The sequence below is a fragment of the Saccoglossus kowalevskii genome, chromosome 16 (genome assembly GCF_978046115.1).
Source record: "Saccoglossus kowalevskii chromosome 16, keSacKowa6.1, whole genome shotgun sequence".
Lineage (NCBI taxonomy): Eukaryota > Metazoa > Hemichordata > Enteropneusta > Harrimaniidae > Saccoglossus > Saccoglossus kowalevskii.
Genome location: NC_140656.1, coordinates 22,764,924 through 22,780,255, shown reverse-complemented (window position 1 = coordinate 22,780,255; position 15,332 = coordinate 22,764,924). Strand labels below are relative to the sequence as shown.

Genomic DNA, 15,332 nt, shown 5'->3' with positions numbered 1-15,332 from the left:
GCTGTCTATCTGTAAAATCCTTGAAGATAAGTATGTGTATTCAATTTTCATTCATTCTAAGTTATGTTTTCATTATTTTCCAGTGGGTTCACAGTTGGTGTTAGCACTGGGGTTTATGGAAAATATATGAGATACCCTGCTTCAAAGCACCCACTATGGTTCATTTGTCAACCTATAATCCTTCACAAAATCCAATATGGTGGACATTTCTGTCCTATAGTACGGTAACCAATTTTTTGGTAGTCCCAAAGATAATGTATGAGCGACTTCTGAATAATGACCACCCCATCAGCAATATATTTTGTTTAGAGTCAGTAATATAAATGTCAATAGTTAGAGGGAGGTGGTTGATGCACTACATATGCATCAGATATGGGAAATAAACAAGTTTTATCACAATGCAATACACACACATCTGCAGAAAGTTAGAGTGTTGCATGGAGCAGAGTGTACAAAAAAGAGAGAATATCAAAGTTTATATAGGGAAACTGCTGCATTTTCTCTGACCGCCAAGAGCACTGTGTTCCGTTTGTTCAGATCAAAACTCGCATGCGTACTTGTCGCCATATTGTTAGTAAAGCGCAGTGGGTTATGGGAAAACCTTTACGTTTATCAACACAAATCTGGCGCAACGACCAACATCTTTTAAGCTTGATTATGAAAACTCTTACCTGATGCCACGGTGAATCTGGCAGCAATGTTTCCTGCACTGCCGTATCCATCCACTGCGGACCAAATGGTCTATAGTGACTGATGTCATCATTCCTAGATGGTGGTACCTTGTAGTGTGACTGAAAACTAGCCATTATCCAGCAGAATTATTTTAGTTATATGCAAAATACAACACTTAAAACGTGTTGTTAAAATTTCAGAATGCCTCTCTCTAGATCAATCACAGCCTCAGAATTGTCCTATTTACAAGTGAGATCTCTGTGACTCTGTCTCAATAATATATTATTCTTTAGAAACAAATATTTACAACTTTTTAAAAAATTAATCACCACAAATGAAGCTGTACATCATATCAAAAAACGTCCAGTGGAGATTAATTTCCAATTCTTTTCAGAAATTGTACTTTTGTTTTGAGGTGGCTAAATAATTTATTCTATATCAGTTAAATAAATGATTAATTAATTTGCTGGTTGTAAATCCGGTGGGTTATCTCCGTAACAGTACTTGGCTTCAGGATCTCGGTAGGTGTTCTCATGTTGTACACTCTGTGCAGAAATAAAAACATAGCAACACTGTTTGTAATGGTACATGTATACTGCGACCAATCTTGAAAATTACAACACTGAAATATATTGGATGATCAATTGCATTTGCACCACCAACTACATGCTAAAATGTACCTAGCTATGTAATCTATGGCATTGAGCGCTACAATAATTGTTATTGTACTCATGTTTGACCCTTGACCTCTTCAACCTGATCAATGAAAACACAAAGCAAATAATCACAGAGCATATATGTCAAAACATCTGAGGTATTCAGTTAATAATCATATTATTGTACATTATTTTTTTTAAATGCTAGAAAGAAAGGTCGGCTAAAATATCATTTTCGCTTTTAGAACTAGCTTACTACCAGGCACTGTCAGTGATATATTCAAAATTTGCATAATCGAACATACCACTTACAGACACTCCAATGATGCAAATTGTGAGCACTCCATTCTCATTCAATCAGACCATAAGAAAAACAGTAACTGTTCTCTTATAAATTCATAAAAGCTATAAAAACTGTATAATAAATATTAGCTCCAATAATTCAAAATACTGTAAGCCAAAAAATTGAATACTAAATCATTAAAATAAAACTTATTTTTACCATGAAAATAATTCATATAAACAATTGTGCTACTAATAAAATAAATGCAGTATAATTCAGCGAACAGCCATCCCCAAAATAACTATAAGTGAAAACTTACTATGTAACTCTAGTTAAATAAAATTATTATTATTAATTGTGAATTTGTCGTTATCATTTGTAAGTGTTGACAAATTACAGAAATATAGAAAATACAATATGCACATTTTCAGCAGAAAAGTATTTGATGCAGTTGTAATAAATGTCTACTTACTTCAGATGACGTACGACACTTTGCTAGACAAAGTTCAAAGTGATCAGTGACTGACGAAAACAATATCTGAAAGGCTTTACTTGCTCTGCCTAAAACTCCCTGCAATAGTTGTTGCTGAAAACCGTAATCAGGTAAAAAACAATGTGTTAGGTCAGATATAGATAGGAGCAGTATTTGTTGTTTTACAGGATAGTTTTGGAACCATTACAAATGTAACTGAAATTGTTAATAGTCTGTTAATGGGCCATTTAAAAGTCTGGGAGTAAATTTGGACAAGAAAGAATCAATATAGAGAAAATTATGAAATAAAATTACAAAAACAAAATATATTTAAAAAAAAATCACACATGCATTTGATAGAGGAAAGTAAAACATCATCCCGAAAAATATGTGGCTATTTAATGAAACCTTTTAAAGAAACTATATATTGGGAATTTCATGTACATTCAAACAAGATTTTTGATGAGTTGAATTGCAACGATTTCAGGAGAACGAAAGTCATTAAAGAAGATTATTGATAGTCATTTCACGAATTGGTCTTTGGCAAAATGTCATTTAATCCAAATTAAACATACAAACACATGATGTACTCACTTTTTGAGGTTGTAAACAACACGATACACAATGTTCATAAATACTACAGCAACCGTTATCTAGACATTTATCACAACAATGCAGGACTGTTTTCTCAGCAGTGATATCACAGCAACCATTCCCTAATACATCAGATCGTTCACACAAATACCCTAAATAGAAAATAGGAAAAATACAAGGGTCATCCTCTAGCCAGAATTAGCAAAGTTTGATTAGATTTATCCTTATCACACTCAATCTAAAATATCATCAGCAAGAATGTTTGACACAGTCACAACTATATAATGGTCTTGAAATAGAAATTGTTTGAGGTGTGATCTTATATAAAATGCCAAGTACTGCTACTTTGAAGTGCGCAAGTTGTACAAAAGACAAGCATGGTGATCAAAATGTAGTCCCATTTCTTGATCAATTATTAAAAGTGTAATCCTTAAATCAATGTTTTGGATAGAATGGATTCATGTAGGTTTAATATGGTGAGCTAATTCAAGATGGATTCCAATTTTTAGGATTATGAAGTTCACTCTCAATGGTTGATTGCTGTGTACCAACTGGTACTTGTTTTGTGTAGTGTGAATAATATGCATGCATAGTGTCTAAAAGGTGCGACTTGTTTATTTATCCACCACAAGCACTTACTTTTTCATGTACAAACATTCATTTATTTTTTTTATAAAATTCGTTTTCCTAATTTTGAGTATTTGTACATCAGGTAATAATGTCTCACAAACTGTAAGATCACACATATATTCTACATAATATAAAATTAAAATAATTTTTTTAGCGGGAATAAATTTTCGCTGAAAAGACTTTTTGGGTGTTTTGTATGGAGTTTATTTTCACTGATTTTTGATGAGTTGAATGTAAAATGAAGAAAAAAAGGCATCTTCGCTGGATTTTATATTCACTGAATTAGGTACATGTACCTGTACTTTGCTTTAAATAAGAACATGACAAAATGACAAGCTGTATAATTTTAGCACAGAAAGTGAAATAGTGTGTAAACAGTTATAATAGGATTCTAAGAGGGACTGTGATTTATCTCCTATCTCTGTGCACAACTTCCTGTAAGACAAAACAATACTGTTATGTGCAAATATTCCTTTGGTATTCTAAAGTAGGGAGAAAATCTCTCCATTGTCCATGTAATACTGAGGTGCTCCAAGTCTATGAATGTACATAAGATGTCATCAGTGATAGCTTCAGATCAGAATTATATTTATAAAAATCTAACTCAATATCATGAACATCAACATGGCGCAACTGGTGGTGACGTCATTATTGATATACCGGTACCCTGAAAATTATTTAATAAATTGGGCTTTCTGTGATCACCTCTAAACACAAGCTAAGTAACACAACAGTGTTGACTACTTTACTCAAGTTTGCAAGTTTTTGCTAGTTTCTGCATACAAATGTGAATGAAGCCACCACCACCCCTTACTAAGTATGTTATCTAGTACCCACAATTGTAACAATCACTAGTATACATAGAATACAACAAGTAATTGTATAAAATAAGTGTTTTTGTTTTTTTAATCTGAGTTTTCTACAATCTATACTGTTTGAGTTGAACCTGGCTCGGTTGGCTAAATTCCAGTGATAGAAGAGAGGTGACGATCTGCTTGACAAGTTTCATTTATTTGGTTTCGATACGGTGTGAAATGGACACAGCTATACACTACGATACGAATCGGAATACCTGAAAATAAACAAACAACTACTAAATTCTACTTACCCTTCTCGTCCGCAATAAGTACCTTCCCCTGGACAGAATTACGACACGTACTTAGAAGCGATGAATTGCGTGGATCATACTGTAATTTCCAGCGAAATATTCGTCTCTCGTTTGATTTGATCACGCTATCGTCGTCCAAAATGAAAGGATCAGCTGCCTGTGTCAGAACAAAATAACCAGCACACGACTTAGATTTATGGGCCCACAATACCACATTTTGAAAATAAAGCAACAACAATTAGTACAGACGTGTTTAAATTACCTGGTAAAATGTACTGCTTATAAAATAAATAAACGAAAGTAGAAAAATAACAGTCAAAACCCAACGTTTTCGAAGCACCCGCGTTGGAAACATCACATCAACAAAAAAAGATGAAAAGAATTAAACGTTTAGTGTTTTATTAACAGTTCCCGATTCTACAAAACATTATAGCGTATAAACTACACTTCTCATCTGAAATAAAATATTTGCGCTATAATATAATGTTTCAATAATTACAATATATAATAAATACCGACAATTCTGGGGCAAGCACTATAGTTGTGTTTTTGTCGAACCCACGGTCTGGTAAAACTGGTAAGCTATCGTTGTCGTATAAATCAAAATGGCTACCGGGTCGTATGTATTCATGGTTTCCAGATGTATCAAAGATTACATACGTATGTTAGCCGCTGGATTAGTGTAACGATAAGCCGACGGACTCTTGTAACAATCCATTGGTGTTGTTTGATTGTTTAACAGGCGCGATATTATTTAATTCTTGCTTGGCGTGAAAGCCTGAACGAGTTGTTTTATTTTTTAAGGCAGGTGCTGTCATGATCTTGCACTAGGAGATGTTGTTATAGCCGTGGTTTAATTGTATCTGATGAAAAATGGCTACAGAACAATCCACAGCAAGTAGAAACTTTAGCGGGTACGTGAGAGGGGTGATGCCCACTGTAGATTCCACGCTACACGCATTAAACCATGGACATCAACATGGCGCAACTGGTGGTGACGTCATTATCGATATACCCGGAAATACTGCGCAAGATGAAAATGAAAACACCGGAGGCGGGACTCAGAATGGTGGTATTGGCAATGCAACAGCCAGTCTGGCAGATTTACGAATTGCCGGTACCTGGGTGGAAAAGATTATCCCGTTTGTAATTGTTGTTTTATTAAAAACATTAGTCGACCATAGGCTAGGTGAGTGTTTTCTTATGTTTCTTTACAACTGGTGAAAACCGTGACTCACTTTGCTCTTATCGATCAATCAATCATAAACATTTATAAAGCGCCTGGATCCAAAACTTAGTTCTGTTCAAAGGTTCTGGGGAGTTATTCTATGCTGTAGGCTTTGTTGATAAATATGTTTTCAGTCTTTTTCTGAATAAGTTGACATCGGTTACTTGAGCAGCATGCCCATCATATGTTTTTAATTTATATTTTATGATGAAAAGAAGGTTCTTATTGGAAGAACGAAGCGTGCAACCCGGTGTATACTGTGAAATACTTTATTTTAGCTGGAATTAATTTTCGCTGAAAAGTGTTTTTGGGTGTTTGTATGGAATTTTGTTTTCACTGATTTCTGACGAGTTGAATGTGAAATATAGGAAAAAGGTATATTCGCTGGATTTTATTTTCACTGAATCACTCCTTCAGCAAAAATAGCTAAAATTAATTCCAAGCGAAAATAAAGTATTTCACAGTATAAATGAAGATCACAGAGGTAGTTTGGAACAAATTTTTGTAGAACTGGAATTACCCGGTACTTTCTAGTACAGGTGATGATACGAGCAGCCGTGTTTTTGAAGTACCAGTAGATTAATGCTATTTTCAAGTCCAAATAAATGGAACAACAACATTGCAAAAAGACTGGAAACAAAATATCATAAATCACTACACTTGCATCCACAACCAGAGACTTTTCATTTTGTTAGTGATACAGTAGAGCAAAGACAGATGTTTTAGTAGAGCAAATGCAGTATTAATATGGAAATGTATACCTAACTGGTGCTACAGTTTACTAGCTTTATTTGGCCTGTGTACATTTGGTGCCTTTACATATTACATTTAAATTTGCAAACTGTTTGGTACCATACTATACATGTATTTATAGATCAGTCTAGCTTCATTCAAGTTTTTATTTTGAAAATTCAAAATCAGAGAAATGTATATTTATCCTATTAGTAGTGCATGTGATTATATATTTTGTCTTTGGGCAAAATAAGTCATAATTCTTTGATCCAGTATACAACAGAGTTGAAATTAAAAATTAAATTTGCCTGTTCATTGGACAGGTTTGCGAATAGTGTCTGTCCTAATTGATGATGTACCTGTTCCTAGCAAGATAAAATAAGACATATAATTATTTAAAATACAATTTTAATTATTGGCTGATCATTTCAAGTCTTAAAAATTCTAAAAGCACTTTTCTGGATATTAGCAACATTGTACTACCCAATTTGGTCATTTAGTAAAACTTGATATCTTTATTCGCCTGTCCATTAAGACAGACAATTTGAAATTTGCCTGTCTGGGACAGGTGTCCTTAATTTCGACCCCTGTACAATACATGTGCTTCTACTGCATATGAGCTTCTAATAGGGCAAATACGGTATCGTAGGCAAAAAGTATATTTTCTGAGTTTATGTAATATCTGCAGAGACTGCTGTATAGCAATGTCTCATATACATGTACATAACTCCATAGAATTTTATGACACTTTTTCATGGTTATATTTGTTTCATAAATTCTCAATTCAACTTTTAATTTCTGTTTATTTTCAGGTTTGATTGTTTTAATTGGCATGTTTGGAACTTTCCTTCATTTCAATGGAAGCTTGAAGAGGCAGGTTGCTCTAAAGGTAATGTTGTTTTTATATATATATACATCCTCATGGAAAGCTAATTTAATTTGAGCAAGGTGAGTGAATGAATAAATACATGATGGACGTGAATAAGTACTGTAAAATCTGTATTAGAAACCACGGCTTCTATTGAAATTGTACAATGCAACATGTGGCTTCTATTAGAGCATCTACACATATGAGAAATTTTTGGTTCTCAATTATTCAAGAAGAATGAGTGTAACTTTTATCAGGGACGAGGCTTCTAATACAGATTTTACGGGAGTACAAAACATTTCAGGAAGCCATGAATGTCTTATATAAAATATAAACTTTTTATTCAAATGAAAGTTAAAAACAAATGCCTTGAAAATTAGTGCCTGTTATATAATTTTTCATTGGCTAGTGTGGCCCATCACAAAAATGTACCTGTTACCTGAAAGTTAATTTTTAATAATTCAAACTTCATGATGACAACACTTACCAGATGCATTCAGCTGTAACATAATTCTTTTCTTCTGTAGGAAAAAAGAAACTTTTTCACTTTGTTGGTAACCATGACATTCATGCCACTAAATATGTTATTTATATATTACGTTTTCACTGAACATCAACTCCAAAACTGGTAAGAACCATATTTGATTGTTTTACGAGGTTTTGTGATGTGACAATAACCCTTTGCATTGTGAATCTCGAAATATATTATTTAAAATAAAAAACTACCAGTATATGTAACATGGCCAGTATTTCAAGTATTAAACCTTCGTTCTGGATGTACTACCGAGACAATATTTCAAATGCAAGTCCCACTCTATGATATATCTCGTCCATGTACTCCATGAAATCTCACTTTTTTGATAATCAGAATGCATGAAATCCTGATACTTTATTTTTCTGTTGTATGCCATCATCACTATTATTACATTTTCTTTTGAAGATCATAATTTTTCCAGCTAAATCATGTACTGTAGAATACTTTATTTCCGCTTGGAATTTATTTTCGCTATTTCCGCTGAAGGGATGCTTCAGTGAAAATAAAATCCAGCGAATATACTTTTTCTTCTATGTCTTACATTTAATTCATCAATAATCAGTGAAAATAATGTGTTCATACAAAACACCCAAAAATCTTTTTCAGCGAAAAAATTTATTTCACAGTATTTTTATTGGACGTAATTTCCTATTTTTTTTAATACTGAAATAGCAACTCTAATATCTTTCAGTTTGATATTGATGAAGCCAAACTTTGACCAGATTGATATATGGAATCTATTTTGGATTGTGGGAATTACTGATTTCATTATCAAGTTTATTACTATAGCAGCAAAATGCTTAGTAACACTTTTACCCAAATCATGGTTGGGCTACAAGGTCAGAGTAAGTATCATAACTTTATTAAAATACAATAACACAATACTAAATACTGTGAAGAGAAAGCTGTATCTGTTATAAACGCTTTATGAATATAAATTTTTATAAATCAAAATGACTGGTAGAATCTAAATTGACCAATCCAGAAACAACATGGTGACATCATCACAAATTATGATTAATTACCGTAGTTATGCTAAATCCTTGGTATTGACATTAAAAAGTTATCGGTACCTCGAAATTTTTTTTTTTTACTTGAAGATTTCTTCCCAGCAGTCAACAAGATAAACCAACTTTATTTTTTGGGATTCCATTTTTGACTCAAGATTGCTACAAAATCAGTCCTGTTCGAGGTTTAGTCTGTACCGAAATGCATGTACTAAAAATCTGAAAGTAGCAATTTCGAGGTCACATGTAATGTACGAACATACGTCAAGTAATATATAGAAAACTGCACTGTCTCACATTCAATAATGATGAATACAACTACAGTGTATGTTTTTTATTTTTTTTTTTGCAGGGAAAATATTACCTGTTTATTGAACAGTGTTCCCAGTTTTACAGGTTATTGCCCCCTGTTCCTGTTTGGTGTTCTTATTTAAGCGATGACACATATTCTCATTGGATACTGACATATTGTCTAGTATTTATTTACCTGATAGCAAAGGTATGGTAACCCTTTAAACAATCATTTACCAGAACTTAAATATATTAATTAATATATTCATTATTAAAAATATTAATTAATTTTTATTAATGATTTATGTGTATTACAGTTGAAGGTATAGTGTACAAAGATTCATGTCATGAACATCAAAAGGTGTTCAATGAACACTGTCTGAACATTATATTTGTTGAACACCAACAGCTAAACATCAATTAGTGTTTGATGAACAGCATCAACATGTACTCAATAAACACTTCCTGAACACCAAATTATTCAATGAAATATAGCTAAACACCAAGAAATCTTTACACAAACGTGAACAGGTATTTATTTGAACACTGCCTGAACATCAAATTATTAAATTTCAATAAACACAACTAAACACCAACGAGTGTTTGATGGACACTACTTTAACCTTTATTCTGTCAGCCCCATGTACTTTCACATTGATTTGACCAGATAAGAATTAACATCAACAGGTACATGTATTCACACAACGCTGCCTGAACCTCAAATTTGTCGATGAACATCAATTCCATCAGTTGCTTTTATGAACACTACCCAAATATCAACATGTATTCAGTGAATCCCACTAAAGCATCAAATACTAAATGATCACTTGGTGAACAAAAACGCTGAACACAAGACTAGTGTTCTGTGGACAAAAATCAGTGTTTTATGAACACCTGCAACACTTTCATTGAACATTTACAAAATAGCATATTCCGGAATATAATGCTGGTGAGATTTGTAAAAAATCATTCAACATATCAACATTGTGTGCGTTATCTCGTTTCTCCAATTAATGATTAAATCATTCATGTTGACATTATGTGCTATTTTTTCACTAGGCTCGTACAGTTTTTGACAGAACGCTGGATGTGAGAAAAGCATGGAAGAACTTATTTTCAGATGTGGTGGGTAGCAGTATATTATTACACAATGGTTGTAGTCTAGATAATCAGTAACCCTGGACTCCATTTTCTCATTTGCATAATATGCAAATTAATCTTGACAGTGCAGGAAGGTGGTGTTGTTGAATAAAATGGATCATTCATGATTGCATCAAAATTTAAGTGTCTCTTGTCAAGATTGATTCATATTATTTTATTTCTTGCCAGGTGGTTGAATAACTAAACTAATAACAAAATTGTGGCTATTGGGAAACAATTCAACTGACAAGTAGTTTTGTGCTACTAGTTTCTTGCGGTAGTGAGTTCTACGCATGATTTTATTGCGTTCAAGATTATTAAAAGTGTGCACACACACTTGAAATGCATATTAATTAGGTAACTTGTCACTGGTAAAAGTTATTGAAAATATTGTGTGCAATAGTACTAGATATATTTGAGCAATAGTACTAGAGTGAAATATCAACGAGCCTCTGCAAAAAAAAAAAAAAACTTTTGCACCATTTTTTGCAACTCATAACGATAGAATTGGTCGATTTAGAACTGTCATGTTGGCTACTGGAAAGCATTTCAGAACAGTTTTACTGAAAAGACGAATTTTTCATGAATATTAATTTATCAAATGAGACAATTTGTTTTTTTCAGGCAATTGTGTCATGCACCCCCCACGAATGTAGTTATGTATCTGACAATCCTACACTTGAAAATCAATCCTTTGACTCCATTCATTTGCCAAATGCATGCTCCAAACATCAGACTTGTATTGATTGAAAGGCTCACCAACTATGCCAGAAATCTGCCATTGACTCATTGATTGGAAAAATCTACAAACTCGCATGTTCACTTGTACAACGTACTCATTATACAGCACCACTAAACAATACATCATATAGGATTCTGGTACCGGGGTACTTTATAATTTCATTTGATTGATTAATATGTTAATTATCGATGCAAAAAGTATATTCTTAGTATGTGGATAATAGTTTATAATTATGCATTCATTATTATTTATAGGAAACAATTTTGATTTAGTTTTACAAGATTTAAGTATCAAATCTGAAGGCATGTTTTTAAACAGTCATGCAAGTTTTCAAAATGAATGTCAATCACAGGGTAATGCAAAGTGTTATTGACAGTATGTCTTTTTTCAAGTGAGTCACATGTATAGATAAGATGTTAGGACACAAGATAACACACCTGCTAACGTTTGTATACAGAGTAAATGATGGTTGGGCCATTCAAATTAATTTCCCATCATGCACTGGTGTGATCCAGGAATTGTAGAGCTATGCTTAATTAAGTACTAGGTTTTCCTTTGAGTTAGTTATTCCTAATTACTATTACTTATGTTGCATTCATGGTCTGTGTACGAGTCACTGTACAATTAAGCTAATTCATGGCAACGATTAAAAAACGTGTAATATCTAAGGGACAACATCAAAAGTTCAATTTAGCATAAAAAACTTAATTCCTTTCGTTTTTTCCAAACCCCCCACTGAAACTGTTATTTCTGTTATTTTTGTCCATGATTGAATAGAAAAAATGAACCACAAATACAAAGACTTCATCAAAAAATAAAATCGTTTTTGTAGGATGGAAACTTTGAGGTCAAACCCCCAACCCCCACCCCCAAACTAAACCAACATCGATCATTTGACGTCGTCCTTAACTGAACACTTATTTTTTTATTTGTTTCAAAGTTTACATTTGATTTTAACTTGATGAACTAGTGAAACATGAAAATGCAGCATGACAGTTTGTTGTCACTGCTTATTCGCATATCTGTTTTCTTTTATCTCAAGCAATACGGTGATATTCCAAATAAAGAAGAGATGTTAGCAGCTGGTAGTTCATGTCCAATCTGTCAAGAAGACTACGATGATCCTATCATGCTTCACTCGTGCAAAGTAAGTCATCGAGATAGTTAGTCATTGTTACTTTGTATCCCAATTCAAATTCTACGAAAAACATTTATTTATGTTACTGTGTTAATTTCTTGTATTTATTTGTTTTTGCGACATCAAAAGATCCATGTGTTAAAGCATTGCTCGTGGGCAGCCTTTCACAGTGGGTGATTATTTAGATAAATACGGTTATTATTTTCATTCATTGCAGCATATATTCTGTGAAGAGTGCGTGTCCATCTGGTTTGACCGGGAACGAACCTGCCCTATGTGTCGGGCGAAAATAGCTGATGATCCTTCCTGGAAAGATGGATCTACCGCTGCATACCTCCAGTTTTTTTGAAATACATGTAGCTATGTTCACACTGAATGGAGTCTGGCTTGGGTTACAAAGAGATGGTGACCATGCAGTACACATTTCATTTTCTTGTAAACAATGTATTTCACACATGCTTATACATAATATGGAATACAACTTGTCATAACAACCATTAACCACCACCAGTTCCATCTTTTAATCACAAATTCACAAAATCGTCTTTTTTTTAGTCTATGTAATTTCCTTCAGAGATTGGGGCAATAATAGCCAAATTTTTTGAATGAAAACTGATTCAAATTTTGTATTTTGGCCAAAATTAGGGTTCATTTCAAGAAATATTGAAGAATATAAGTGCAGATAAATTCAGGCGAGAAAGTCTGGTGATGAAAAGGTTAAATCAGTCTTCATCCAGAAAAAGCACTAGCGATGTTCATACTACAGGGATATGGGGACTGACTTGTGCCAGAAAAAATCACTAGCTTTGTTCATGCTAGTTGGAGGCCAAACAATCCTTGACATTACTGGTCTCATAATGACAGCTGTGTAAAACATTTTATTTACCCAGTACATCATTAAGTTACTATTACTTGAACAGTAATTACCGGTAATATATCCTTACAATATTAATTTTTGTTTCCCCTGTTAACAATTTTGTTCAAAAACATGGACCAATCAGATGACAGCAGTGTTTTTATATGTGAATGCACAACTTTTAGTGTTTTATCATATTTTTGCATTTCAATAATGCACTGATAAATATTTGCTGCCGGAAATGTTTTGATCAAAGGAAAATGTTGCATGATTTGTCTTGTCATGCCTTGCTCTGTTACACAAACATTCAGTTCTCGTAGATGCTGATTTTATCCATTTATTTGTTAGATTGGTTCTATTACAGCATTTTCTAACTTGTTCACTTGGATTGTGCATCAATTTTACAACAGAAAATGAAATTTTGGAAAATATGCTGCATCATAATGCTTTATGTTCTACTATTCATATTCTGTTATATTTAGTTTTTATTGAAAATTCCTCCTTGAAACATGCTTATTTTGTGAACAAACGTCTCAAATGACTTTAAAGTTACTCGTTCTATTCTTTTCTCAATTATTCGTATTGGGAAATGTGAGCGACCAAATTATGGTAACTGTTCTGGTGTGCAAATAGCTTAACTGATTTCACATTTACAGATACAACATCTGTGCATTTGATTTTTTGGTTGCTTGTTTGAAGGGATCTGGGAATTATAATTGTGACATCTTTAAAGATGTTTTTTTTTTTGCTGTGTCTTGTACATTCATTGGGAGGTCTCATCAATTATTGATATTTCACAACATGCCAATCTCTCAATTAAGAATTGTACAACTGTATTATAAAATTAATAAATATGCTATAATTTGAAAAATCATGGTAAATAAAACTGTATTCCATATTTTTTAATGAAAGAAAGTGGGATCTAGTTATTTTACTGCGTTTTCATTTGAATAAATGTGCGATGGAGATTGCAAAAAAATTAGAAAAAGTTTTTATTCATTGTGTATGACCACATTTTCTAATTTTAATATGTAAATACTTTCAGTGTTAACAAATTATGCTTATTGGGAGGGGGGATTTGCAGGCTTATTGTAACAGCCATCAGTGATGCATTGGAAGTGGAGGCACCAGACCAGTTGGAATATCGTACAACTTGTTTTAATTTGATCTCATAAAAAAATCTTTGACCAACTGAGAGGGCAGCGATTGTGCTATAAGGTTTACACGTGATGACCATCTAGCCAATTCCTACCTGGTAGTACATACACAGGTTGTGCTGATCCTAAGGTCCACAAATCTTGCAGCACTTGAGTAAATATGTTGTCTTAGCGATCAAGTTTTCTGGAAGCGCATGCTTGGCCGCTAAACATGTTAGATATTTTGAAAAGTTAGGAAAAAACGATCCAAGAACTTTCCTGAACCATATGATGCTGGGTTTTCTGACAATACCAGCTCGCTAATCACAAGATTGGTAAACAAGAAAATTGTCTATAGGATAATCTAATGCCCTCAAACATGTTTTGACTGAGCTAATCAATTATTCTAAAATTGGTCACTTTGGGACCTGTTAAATGAACATTGTTGCGGTCTGTCCTGTCACTTTAAAGCCGGGGAGTTGTCACCTGCGCATGCGTCAGATGGCCATAGTGTGTCATTGTTTACAAACAAGCTTCTACGCATGAGCCTGTGCGTTTTTAGCATGCGTTATCATTGCTTGGGACTTATTTCCGCACGTGCACAGGAGACTACCTTCTCACTTTGAGGGTAAGTATAGATTTCTCATAAAGAATGGTTGTGGTGTATCTGAATCGGCAAGATTACGGTACTTAAATAAAAATAACTAGGAGCTACCGCCTCTATCTAAATCTGATTGAGTCTTTTGTATACTTGTTACAACACCATGGGAACACACAAAAAAACGCATCCAGATGAGACTATTGCATTTATTTATCTTTCTGAAAAATCTATACCTATTACATACGCATGCAAAAATAGAGAAAATAAAGGTGACAGATAAAAGCCGAGTGGTAAAGTGGATGAAATAATTTACACAGATGTATTATAGTGACAAATTACACAACAGCACAACTTTCTTCAAAACCTATGTAGTACACCTTTTGACCAATCAGAATGCTCCATTGCATTAAATGTCCAGTTTTACAGTCACTTGTTTTCTTGTGTAAAAAATTTTCTTTTAAACAAGTATTAATATATCCCTTTGTTCTCATAAACTGTCGTAGGACTTTTATACACATAACACAAAGGCTGGGGCAAACCCAGATCTCGCTCAAACAGTGATGCGACCGGCACGCTGCATATTAAGCTATCCGGAACACATGGTTGGTCATTGGCTTTCGATTTAGATCATGAATATTCATAA

The 15,332-nt window shown here is 33.4% G+C and overlaps 3 protein-coding genes across 5 annotated transcripts in view; 1 reads left to right on the top strand and 2 right to left on the bottom strand.

Moving 5' to 3' along the window:
• Positions 1-1,096, bottom strand: part of LOC100376246 (uncharacterized) — a 32,830-nt gene extending 31,734 nt beyond the window's left edge. The window contains exon 1 of one of the 2 annotated variants that reach the window (XM_006811739.3): positions 672-1,096. In XM_006811739.3, the coding sequence (XP_006811802.3) occupies positions 672-806 (135 nt within the window). In that variant the 5' untranslated portion in view covers positions 807-1,096. The remainder of the gene's footprint in view (positions 1-671) is intronic. The other variant, XM_085491225.1, reaches the window with a different exon arrangement.
• Positions 938-4,776, bottom strand: LOC100376093 (SREBP regulating gene protein-like). Its single transcript, XM_078009685.1, has 5 exons — positions 4,678-4,776; positions 4,416-4,572; positions 2,678-2,829; positions 2,084-2,197; positions 938-1,217 (listed from the first exon to the last, which is right to left on the bottom strand). Exons 1-5 carry the CDS (start codon positions 4,768-4,770, stop codon positions 1,131-1,133), a joined length of 603 nt encoding a protein of 200 aa, XP_077865811.1. The 5' UTR covers positions 4,771-4,776; the 3' UTR covers positions 938-1,130.
• A 224-nt stretch (positions 4,777-5,000) lies between these two features.
• Positions 5,001-13,940, top strand: LOC100375947 (E3 ubiquitin-protein ligase RNFT2-like). 2 transcript variants are annotated; one of them, XM_085491224.1, is made up of 9 exons: positions 5,001-5,075; positions 5,220-5,604; positions 7,188-7,264; positions 7,771-7,871; positions 8,470-8,623; positions 9,138-9,284; positions 10,136-10,201; positions 12,001-12,105; positions 12,314-13,940. In XM_085491224.1, exons 2-9 carry the CDS (start codon positions 5,289-5,291, stop codon positions 12,443-12,445), a joined length of 1,098 nt encoding a protein of 365 aa, XP_085347350.1. In that variant the 5' UTR covers positions 5,001-5,075; positions 5,220-5,288; the 3' UTR covers positions 12,446-13,940. The 2 variants fall into 2 exon arrangements, with proteins under 2 accessions (XP_085347350.1, XP_006811800.2); XM_006811737.3 differs by having other exon boundaries at positions 5,016-5,604.
• Positions 13,941-15,332: the final 1,392 nt, after the last annotated feature.

Excerpts from the sequence above, each read along its gene's own strand:
- LOC100376093 (XM_078009685.1), bottom strand. The coding sequence starts at position 4,770 with ATGTTTCCAACGCGGGTGCTTCGAAAACGTTGGGTTTTGACTGTTATT. Across the intron at positions 4,573-4,677 it reads TAAGCAGTACATTTTACCAG|GCAGCTGATCCTTTCATTTT; the intron begins GTAATTTAAACA and ends GTTCTGACACAG. Across the intron at positions 2,830-4,415 it reads ACTTATTGCGGACGAGAAGG|GGTATTTGTGTGAACGATCT; the intron begins GTAAGTAGAATT and ends TTTTCTATTTAG.
- LOC100375947 (XM_085491224.1), top strand. The coding sequence starts at position 5,289 with ATGGCTACAGAACAATCCACAGCAAGTAGAAACTTTAGCGGGTACGTG. Across the intron at positions 7,872-8,469 it reads GAACATCAACTCCAAAACTG|TTTGATATTGATGAAGCCAA; the intron begins GTAAGAACCATA and ends AATATCTTTCAG. Across the intron at positions 10,202-12,000 it reads AGAACTTATTTTCAGATGTG|CAATACGGTGATATTCCAAA; the intron begins GTGGGTAGCAGT and ends TTTTATCTCAAG.